The sequence below is a fragment of the Sinocyclocheilus rhinocerous genome, unplaced genomic scaffold (genome assembly GCF_001515625.1).
Source record: "Sinocyclocheilus rhinocerous isolate Xijiao unplaced genomic scaffold, SAMN03320098_v1.1 scaffold297, whole genome shotgun sequence".
Lineage (NCBI taxonomy): Eukaryota > Metazoa > Chordata > Actinopteri > Cypriniformes > Cyprinidae > Sinocyclocheilus > Sinocyclocheilus rhinocerous.
In genome coordinates, this window is record NW_015649240.1 from 1,204,124 (window position 1) to 1,215,859 (window position 11,736).

An 11,736-nucleotide genomic window follows, 5' to 3' on the forward strand; every position below is an offset into this window, starting at 1 on the left:
ATTGCATCGCGCCGCGTGAACATAAAACCATGTCTGCATTTGTGATCGGAGAAATTGCAAACAACAAGCCCTACTCTACACTGCCCAAAAAACTGTCTTTAATTATATAAAATATAAAAACTCTTTAAATATAAGTTAGAACAGACGGCATTGTAGTCTACTCTCCCAGGATCAGGAAGCGGTCGAAAAATTGAAATCGCATCATATGACCCCTTTAACGAATAAGTCATTCATTCATTCATTCATTTGATTCATTCATTTGATTCGTTCAAACGGCTGATTCATTCAGGAATTAAGTAAATGGCTCTCTTTATTAATGGGCCATTGAATCATTGGTTCACCCGATTCATTCAGAAATTGTGTATTGCTTGGAGACACACAACAGTTCTGCTGTGGCTTTGTTTGGTAAAATCTGAGTTGGCAAAACTGATCAAAAACAGAAAATCTTGTCTAAACTATAATACAATATTAACTTCTTATTTATTGAACTGTTGTATAAAATCAATCTCACATTTGCACTCGTGCTACTCGGAAGAGAGCAGACGGCTCTGCATGCTTTCAACTCGCTCTGACGTACATGGGGCGGGGACGGTGCATTAATTGTGTTAAAAATTTTAGTGCATTATTTTTTTCCATAACTAATTAATTAGATTAACGCGTTAAATCGACAGCCCTAGTTAGAAGTTATTAATGATTATTCCTGTCACCGTTGAAATAACCAGTGTCCAGTAAAGAAACCATGACCTAGAGAAACCAAACCTTTTTTAGGGCCTTTTTTACTATTTAGTGAAGAATCATTTGTTTACAAAATGTTGCCCCTCGTCTTCCATTGGTGGGACAAACTGAATTTGACATGTCGGACCGCTCAAACAAACAAAGCAATGTTTTGCCATCGTGTTTACTGTCTTTACACTTTTCAGCGAAGTCAACCTGTGAATGTGTCTTGTCGTCGTCTTTGCACATTTAGGCTGTGATGGGAGAAAGTTTTGAACATCAGAAGCATCACACACAGCAGCTTAATGTCTCTGGAGGACCGAGCAGAGTTTCAGATTTTTTTATTTGCTCTAAACACCAAAAACAAATCCTGTTTGAAGTTTTATCCTTGACAATTTATTTAAGGATGAGTAGAGAAGCTCTGTGGTTACTTTAGACTCAGGCTTTGCTGTAAACGCAATGTCCTTTTACTTGTTTAAAGGTCAAGTGTGAACAGGATCTGTTGTCAAAAGACGGCTTTGACAATACGCCCACTTAAAAAAAAAAGAACAGCATTTATTTGAAATAGAACTCTTTTCTAACCTTGTAAATGTCTTCACTGTCACTTTTGATCAATTTAATGCATCCTTGCTGAATAAAAGTAATCATTTCTTTAAAAAAAATGTTACTCATTTTCAAATATTTCTGATTTACAGAAACTAGTAGTGGAATCAAAATAATTCATTTTAATTTAAATAGTTATATAACATTAAAATAATAAAAGTTTTAACAACTACAGTAAATGTTCTTCAGGATTTACATTTTTTTTTAGTATTTCCTTCCCCATTAATGGTAAGAGAATATTATGATAAATATCAATATATATATATATAATGGTTTACGGGGACTCCCCATAGGCGTAATGGTTTTATACTGTACAAACTGTACTTTCTATCACCCTACACCTAAACCCCTCACAGAAAAATTTGTGCATTTTTAGATTTTTTTTAATCCTTTTGAATTACAGGGACACAGGAAGTGTCCTCATAAACCACCTTCTTCACATTTTAATACAGGTGTCATACCCATGTCATTATGCAAATTTGTGTCCTCATAAACCACCCAAACCAGTGCATGCGCACACACACACACACACACACACACACATACATATATATATATATGTGATAAAAAAATAATTATAATTCTACGTAGAAATAGGCTGTTGCCCCTTTGAAGTGCACTACAGCCTCAGATGTATAATTGACAGGTGCAGATCCAGGAGACAATTGGCTGTATTTCCAATTCATTCTCCATATAATGGGCTGTCCGAGGATCCAGGCCAATTTGACAGAAATTTGAGTTACTCCCACATGTGTGACAGTGACCCCTCAGCCGATACCTGTGAGACAGAGGTGAAGTGAATCATGGGATTGACGCAAAGCGTCTGCAAGTTGCTCATGATTGACAGTAACCTCCTTCACTGATGGCTTATTGGAACTGCTGAGATCAGTAGAAATTAGGGAATGATGATCATTCTAAAAGCATTAATGATGCGATGATGATGATAATGATGCGATGTCAAAAGAATCTTGTTTCTGTGACAGTAACTTTTGTGTATTCCTATAATTTTTTTTTCATTTGCAGGACAATAATAGCACAATATTTTTTGCAATGTCATGTTTAAAATAATAACAAAATAAAATAAATAAATAATTGTAGTAATATACAAAAATCAATGTTACAAAAATCAATCCTGTTTTAAAGGTGGTTCCAGCTCTGTTTCCAGCAAATGTGGGTTGTGTCTGTATTTCATGTCCCTTGCTGTTGGGAATTCTGGCACAGTGTTTAATTAGTCTGCATTAATTGCCTCCTGATCAATTAGTGCTGCTGTCATCCTTGTTAATAGAGATGTTTACTCGACACTTCAGAGGATGTTTTGTTTTTTATTATAATCCAAAACTCAAAAGTTACTCTCACTCTGATAAGACCTCATCTCTTAGTCCTGCATGTGTTTTCAAATGTGCTCATTTGCATATTCCTAAGGTCTTTGTAATCTTTCATCAAAATGTAATAACGTACTCATTCTGAAAGAGCTTTTTTTGTTTTTTTTGAAAAAAAAAAAAAAATTTTAAGTACTGGTCACTGAAAGGTTCTGTGTAGAAACAAAAATGGTTCTTCTATGGCATCACAGAAAATGAATGAATACACATACATACATACATACATACCCTTTTGGAACCTTTATTTTTAATAGTGTACTTATTCACCAATATTCGCCAAACTGCTATTTAATGATTGTTTGAGCTTATTGTTGTAGTATAATGGAGTCAAAAAGCCTCACCTATTAATAAAAATGATGCACTCTATGAAATCACACATTGATTTGACATTTTGTAGAATTGTTTATTTCATTTATATTAAATTGAAAAAAATTATTGTGGAAAACAAGTGAATTTATCACACCTTCAAATCCAAAAAATTACAATCATAACAAATTAGCCTCTATTCATATTTCTGTTGAATAATTGATTCAAAGAAAGCTAATTTTATATTGACTGTATTAATAGGCACTGTTTCAAAGTGTTTTCTTGTCATGCCAAACAAGCAAACAATTTCCCTGTCATGTAACTTATTTTTATTAGTGTTATTGTGATATGGGTTGGTGTTAAAGATATGTGTTATAATAACCCCTACAAATACAACTCATATACACTATAAACACTTTAAAGGAGACAGACATGTAGATGTTTGTGAAAGATGTTTTCTCTGTTTTGGAGGAATGATTATTTTTAAATCATACCCTATTTATTGCATCAAAATTTGTTAATACTTTACTATATTTAAGGGTGGATAATTTTATCAGTTGTTTATTGCAACAATACATAACTACAATAACTTTGTCTAGTGCTCTTATGCAAGTTTATAGCATGATTTGTGAAAATTTAACTATACTGAATGACAAAGCATAGACTTCTTCGTGGCTAGGTTTTGCGTATTTCATTTCATTCTGTAACCTACTTGTTCTACAGATCTGTGTGTACTAGTGTTAAATGCTACTGTTTTTGACAGCGTTGATAACGTTTATGACAGATAATATCATGATCATTTTTGCGTTTCCCTTACCGAATGTCGTATACTGTCAGCAAAAACGGACGCTAAACATTCTTGCAAACTGTCTAAACTGAATTAAACTGAATTATACATGTCATGCAGGCATTCATATGAGGAGTTTAACAGCAAATTAGTCATTCAAAGAACAATTTTTATTTTTTAACATGAAAAATTTACCGAGGTCTGGACCTCGGTGGCCTCATAGCTGATTACGGGCCTGTTTACTCCATAGGATTATAATGTCAAACAGACGCTGACAGCTTCAAAAAAGACGCCAAGTGTGAACATAGCCTTAGTCGACAAAAACAGGACAAGTTGACTAAATATGGTAAAAACTAAGACACAGGACTAAGACTAAATTAAAAATAGCTGACAAAATTAACACTAATTTTTATTCATCTTAGATTCATTCAGTTATAAAACACGCACTGTACACTTCAGTTCCTGATGGATAAAAGTACTTTTTTTTCCTAAATAATAATAATCTGTTCTACTCGCATTGCAGAAGTAAAATAGGCTGCAAATGCTGTTTCATGTTGACCTCAAAAACAGCAAAAGCAGGCTGTTTAATTGTACGGGTCAGAGAGAGAGGGTGGAAAATGCTCATGAAAAACCCATTTACAGTGCAGAAAGCGTAACATTATAAGTGGACTTCAGGGAAAGCATAAAATACTGTACAATATGTCTACTTTAAAGAAACAAACAGGCTGTTTAGTTGCACATGACCTGATGGTCAGGCACACACACACACACACACACAGCCTGTCGTCAGAAGGAATTTCTGTCTGTTTCTGGATTAGCATATAGATTACTGCGCGTGGCCCCGTTAGCTCAGCGCTCGCTCCTGCAATGATGAAACCATCGGAGACCTGAACGCAGCCCAGAAAACAAACTCCTGATGCGTTTGTGCTGCTTTTTGGTCGTGGATCCAAATATTCCCTTCGATGGGACCGACAATATGAAAAAGCGAAAAAGTAAAGAGAGACGGTTTGCGCAGAAATGAGAAGCGAGAGCGAGTTTGTCCCAGACGGTGTTTACACAAACACAAGTTGCTTACACAATCCATTTCCCCCGCCGGATGACTTCCACCCAGGTGTTGCTCGGGTGATGAATGGGAGGCAGCGGTTGCCGCGATCAACGTCCAGAAACGTAGCAAGGAGATCGGTAAAATAATCCATGTGACATCAGGGGTTCAACCGTAATTTTACGAAGCTACGAGAATCCTTTTTGTGCACAAAAGAAAAAGAAAAAAAACGACTTTATTCAACAATTCGTCTCCTCTGTCACCGTAGCGCCATTTTGGAGAGTATCCGCTGGACGCAAACAGCGTATGTTGTTCTGTGTCAGCCGCACCACACGGATACGCTGTTTTCGTTTAGATCAAATCACAACAACAATTTTTATTATTGTCTTCTTATATATTCTATTATTTATATGTAATATACAGGTGCATCTCAATAAATTAGAATGTCATGGAAAAGTTAATTTATTTCAGTAATTCAACTTTTCCACGACATTCTAATTTATTGAGATGCACCTGTATATTTTATGTAATATTTTGCATATATACATACACTATTTATATTTGTAGAAATACAATAATATATATATATATTTTTTTTTTTATTCCTTTATTATTGTTTTATTTCATCTTTTTAAACTCCTTGAAGCATGATACATTTACTGGAGAAGCAAAACTGAACAAGATATTATGAAGCTGTTTTATTATGTATTTATTAGTTGTTGTTGTTGTTATTGTGTGTGTGTGTGTGTGTGTGTGTGTGTGTTTTATTGCACTGGCAGATATTGTCACTTGATTTTAATTTGATTACACCTAGTGAAAAAATCTGCCACTGCAGTACTCACATTTTGTTCACAAAAATATAGTTGGTCAATAATATTTTTGTCCGCTGTGCGTCTGTGATTAGAAGAAAAGAAAATTTGTTTCGGAATGCAAAAGATTGTGATTACATTTGAATGAAAGATAATGAAAACAAACATTTGTGTCTTCAGAATAACAGGCAGTGATGAATCATTCGTAATGAGACCAGAATTGTGTATTAAGTTGGGCTGATTTTGATCACTTACCGTTGTGCGTGATTGTGAAGAAATCGACCAGGGTACAGGATTCCCCAGAGAAGTGTGTGTGTGTGTGTGGATGTTAGCACTTTCCCTTTGAGTCAACACTGCTCTGCTCCCAGCAGCCCTGCACTTACACACTGTGGGAAACACAACATGCGCTCTCACCTCGTGTGTGTGTGTGAGTGTGTTTGTATGTTAGCTCTGGGCTCTACACATCAATGTGCTGTCTGTAGAGTTGTTTTACAGTGTTGGACAGCGGCGACTTCAGTGTCAGCAGCGTTTTACTGTCACAAACTGTCAGATTTTTCAGTTATTTGTGGTTTTTGCCCTTTTCAACTCTCACCGCTTCACCTTTTCCACTCCATTTCTCTCTCTATGCTTCACATCTGACTGCTTGTATTGTTTAGTTTTTTTGTGGAAACTTTTGTCTGTATGGAAGATGGCCATACATGATGTGTTGATGACGGGATGTTTGTAGTGAATGTGTTGCAACAATTGGAGGTACAGCATGCTCTGTGCCATATAAAATGTCCAAAGAAGTGGAAGAAACTGCATGCTAACTTTCTTTGGTACATGTATCATGAATGCATTTAGCATTTGTGCTCCTCAAAAGAAACAGCAAATGTTTTGAACAACATTTAAAAAAAAAATTTCATTAAGCTCACAAGATTTTTTATTTTTTTTTTAGCTTTCTATTCATCCAAGAATCCTGGAAAAAGAAATGCATCATGGTTTTTCACAAAAATATGAAGCAGCACAACTGCTTTCCACATTGATAATAATCAGAAATTTTTCTTGAGCAGCAAATCAGCATATTAGAAAGATTTCTGAAGGATCATGTGACACTGAAGACTAAAGTAATGATGCTGAAAATTCAGCTTTGCGTCATAGGAATACATTTTACAATATATTCACAAAGTATATATATATATATATTCACAGATGTTATAAATTGTAAAAAAAAAAAATATTTCACAATTTTAAAGTTATTACTGTATTTTTAAACAATTAAATGAGCATAAGAAATTCCAAAAATAATAATAATAAAAAATCCTACCAACTCAAGTCCATCTCAGAAGCTCAATGGAAGAAAAATATCCTAGAAATCCTCTTGATTAAACATATATTTCATTCAGTACTGCAAATTATATTAATAAAACTATAGTTCAATCAGTAACTTATGCATGTGTTTTTGCTGTGTATTTTCTGTGAATCAACTATTTTCTTTGATATACAGAGTTGCTGTCTGTGTAAATCTCCAAATCAGTCACTTACGAGGCTCCATTTCAGTTATTATGCTGCCTTAGAAGGTAGCTGCCTATGTAGGGAGTAGTAAACAGTGAGAAAGCTCACTAGGTTTGAAACAAGGAGGCTAATAGTAACCTCTCTCTTATTCTAGGGCTCTGACTGGACTCTGTCGGAGTTGGACGCTCTGTTGCTGATCGGTACGGTGGGTCACACCCTGAGTTTGGGCTCCAGCAGCTTCATAGAGGAGGAGCACCAGACCTGGTACTTCCTGCTCAACACGCTGTGCCTGGCCATCTTCCAGGACGTCTGCAGGAAGTACTTCAGGGAACAGAGGCATCGATGTGAGGAGGAGGACGAGGGGCTTTTGCTTCCCTCCAGCACCGAAGAAGGACCGTCATTCTCCCCGGTGGTGGAGCTGGGAATGAGTTGGGGCTCAGAGAAATGGCTGGCACTGGCGACCCCACTGCTGACCTTGACCTGCTGCCGCTTGCTGAGGTCACTGAATCAGACCGGAGTGCAGTGGGCGCACCTGCCCGACTTTGGACACTGGCTCAACAGGTAAGAACACAGAGACATCATGTTCGGTTTTGAGTCCTTATGTAGAGCCTGTTGTCTAACTATTAATATGATAAAATATATTATTATTATTTAGGTAAAATTTAAATTTTATAAATAATTTTGGTTTAATACTTTTTATTTATTAATTTTAATTTACTTATTTATTATTTTTTATTAAGTAATATTAATTAAGACCAAAACCTTATGAGTTTTTTTTCATGATAGCATTATACAGTATATCAAGTATATTCTGCTGGAAATAAGGTTCCTGATTTTATGATTATTGCTTCATAATTTTAGAGACCAGTGAAAGTTTGCAGTTCTTAATACCAGTTGCAACAGATACTAGGCTAATACTAGACTAACTAAAGTAAAAAAAAAAGTCCTCAAACAATTACTGAAGACAAGTAAACAGTCAGTAATACAATAAAAACAAAAAAGCAAATTGCAATCAAACAAATACAATAGAATAAAAAGATTAAAATAAAATAAACAATGCTTCCAGTTTTTCATGTAAGTTTATCTAACAGTATAGTATTCAGCTAATACCATACTGCTACAGAAACAATCAAATCTAAAATAAAACATTTGTTTCTTATTAAGATATCTTTCTTATTCTTTTTTACCTTTCTTGATTCGTATTAAAGGGATAGTTGACCCAAAAATGAAAATTCTGTCATTAATTCCTCACCTTCATGTCTATTGAACCCATAAGACCTTCGTTCATCTTCGGTACTCAAATTACAATATTTTTGATGAAATCCGAGAGTTTAATGACCCTCCATAGACAGCAACGCAACTGACACGTTCAAGGCCCAGAAAAGTAGTGAAGATATTGCTAAAATAGTCCATGTGACATCAGTGGAGACATGGCAGAAAAGAAATTGTTGAATAAAGTCGTTATTTTTGTTTTCTTTGCGCACATAAACTATTCTCGTAGCTATATAAAATTACGGTTGAGCCACTGATGTCACATGGATTATTTTAACGATGTCCTTACCTCCTTTCTGGGCCTTGAAGGTGTCGGTTGCATTGCTGTCTATGCAGGGTCAGAAAGCTGTCAGATTTCATCAAAAATAACTTAATTTGTGTTCTGAAGATGAACGAAGGTCTTAAGGGTTTGGAACGACATGAGGGTGAGTAATTAATGACAGGATTTTCATTTTTGGGTGAACTAACCCTTTAAAGTTACAGTTAAGTAATTCAGTCAAGAGCAGTGATTGATTTTCTCATTTTCTTTTGTTTGACTGATTTACATTAATATGGAAGCTTGTTTCCACCATGGGATAAAATAATAATAATAATAAAAAAAGTAAATGCGACTTTATATCTTTCAATTCTTGCCTTTTTCTCATAATTCTGAGTTTATATCTCGTCATTATGACTTTTTTTTCTCACAAATATGAGAAAAAAAGTCTGAATTATGATGTGTATATATATATATATACAGTGTATATATATATATATATATATAATTATTTTTTCTCAGAATTGTGTTTATATCGCACAGAAAGCCGCGGCGTAAGCACAGCGTAAGTTCTCTCTCGCAGCTTAGTACGCTTTTAATAACTCTTTTTAATATCAGGCATGTCCTTCAGTAGACTGCATTTTACAATAGCCATGTCTGATTTGACTGATTTGGATGTTAAGTTTGGACTTTTTAAGGCGGTGCAAAAGCTCACCACTATCAAAGAAATGAAAGGAATGGAATGCAGCATGCGGAGTCATTCTGTCTTGATTATCATGTTTTCATAATCGTTTCATAAAACTAAAATTCAATGAACCGCGCAGTCCTACTAACTAGAGCTGTTTTCAGTCATTTTTGAGGATGTGCTGCTCTGCTCTGAGACGTCTGACTGTCTGCATAGGTAGTTAATGGTGCATTCACACTGACAGCGATTAAATCACCGCAGGTTGTTGGGTCGCTACGCTGCTTGTTGCTCGTAGGCATCTCAACTCGACAGCAGTATTGAACTGTGCCTGGCAGTCATATCATACGGTCACTGTCGCTCAAGATGCCAACTCTTATTGAAAAAGAATCACATCAGTTTGCGGTAACTCTGCGAATCGCTGTCATTGTGAACGGCCCATCAGGCAGCATCCTAACCGAAATAAATATAAACCGCAATATATATATATACACACACACACTACAGTGTATTATATTACATTATATTTGTAAGGGAAACAGGTCAATTTAGCTCAAAGGGAATCATTTAAGATTTTAAAGGGAACCAACAATTCTGTGTTTTTCTGTCAATATGGGGTGCTGTGTGTACATTAATGAGGAAAAAAAATTAACTTAAATGATTTTAGCAAATGGCTGCAATATAACAAAGAGTGAAAAATTTAAGGGGGTCTGAATACTTTCCGTACCCACTGTATATATATATATTATATACAAATCTTAAAAAAAGATTAAAATTGTATTTATATATTCTATTTACTGTAGCAACAACATATAAATTAATTTGGAAAATAATAATTTACATTTTTCTTTGTTTTTTGTGACATTTTTGATGCAATTGTTTTTTCTGCTGTTCATTCTTTCTTTTGTTCATTCTTCCGTTCATTTGTGTATTCATTCGTTTGTTTGCTCAGTTGTTCATTTGCTTGTTCTTCTGTTTTTCCTCTTTTGTTTGCACTTTGTTTTCTTAGTTTGGCCCTTTTGTGTTCATTCTTTTTGTTCATTGTTTTTCTTGTTCGGTCCATTCTTTTGTTTGTTTGGTGGCTCTTTTGTTCTTTCGTTTGTTTGTCTGTTCAGTTGTTTATTGTTTATTACAGTTAGTTTATCCATTATTTTGTTCTTCATTTCTTTCTCTATTTGTTTGTTTTTGGTTTCTTCTTTTGTTCATCGTTTTTCTTGTTATTTCTTTTGTCATCCTTTCTCATGTTTGGCTCATTCATTTGTTTGTTGTCTCTTTAGACCAATATTTGAGTTATTATTATTCTCCAACAACCTGTGGAGCCCATGCCACAGGTTTGTTGTCAATAACATTCTTCTAGCCAAGTCATGATGTCAAATATGTGCCATAAGCGCCATTCGTTTGAGAGCTGCGGTGGAAGATTATCAGTGAATATCAAGTGCTCTGGTCTGTTCCTCGAACAAGACTATCATATGACTTCAGAAGACTCGGACTACAGTCAGACAGCAAGCAATTAATGTTCACAACCTCTGAATCGCACAGTCTCTGGTTTTATATCTTAGAGAAGGACTCTGGACTCTCTTGGGCTCATATTCAGACTGCCTGCAGACTTTTTGGCTAATGAAAATATTGTTTTATGAATAGAGGACTAATTGGTACACTGCAAAGAAGTTTTAATATTCGTCCCTTTTATTAAGCATTTTAATTGCCATTTTAATAATCATTCCGACTCTTTTCAAGATTCTTTTGTATCACCGCAGGGCTGTTTAGGTATCAGCAAAACTGATTAAAAATGGTAAAACCGTAATTATGACCAAACTAGTTTGCATAACAGTTCTGTTTGTGAACATGTTATTTGTCATCTAATCAAATGCCCTCTTGCAGTTTGTTGGATAAATATCCCCCAAACTTCCAGCGTCTAAACACACTTCACCCCGGGCGATTAAATTTGTTCTCTCCTGTGTGTTGTGATCCGTGAGTCTCTGGAAGCGGCAGTGGCACACTTACAGACAGATGGTACGGCGCTGGTCTCTGCCAGCATTATTCTACCCCATTAGCCAGTATCCGACCGGTCAGCCAATCAAAAACCAGCTTGGTTTCTCACAAAGACCCTCAAGAGTAAATACACACAGAATTTGCCAACAATCCTGAAAAGCTTCACTCCCAATTTTTTTGCTCTCAGTTTAGTAACTTTATCCCGGTGTAAATTTTTACATAGGTTAATATTCAGCTTAAATTAAAGGGGTGGTTCATTGCGATTTCACTTTTTTAACGTTAGTTAGTGTGTAATGTTGCTGTTTGAGCATAAACAATATCTGCAAAGTTACGAAGCTGAAAGTTCAATGCAAACGGAGATATCCTCTTTTAAAATTCTGGCAGTTTAATGCCTACAAAA

The 11,736-nt window shown here is 35.3% G+C and overlaps 1 protein-coding gene across 1 annotated transcript in view; it reads left to right on the top strand.

Annotated features, from left to right (window-relative positions):
* The window catches only part of pigg (phosphatidylinositol glycan anchor biosynthesis class G (EMM blood group)), a 107,394-nt gene that overhangs the window by 55,163 nt on the left and 40,495 nt on the right, over positions 1 to 11,736 (top strand). Inside the window, exon 10 of the mRNA XM_016515224.1 lies at positions 7,289 to 7,695. Within this exon, the coding sequence (XP_016370710.1) occupies positions 7,289 to 7,695 (407 nt within the window). The remainder of the gene's footprint in view (positions 1 to 7,288; positions 7,696 to 11,736) is intronic.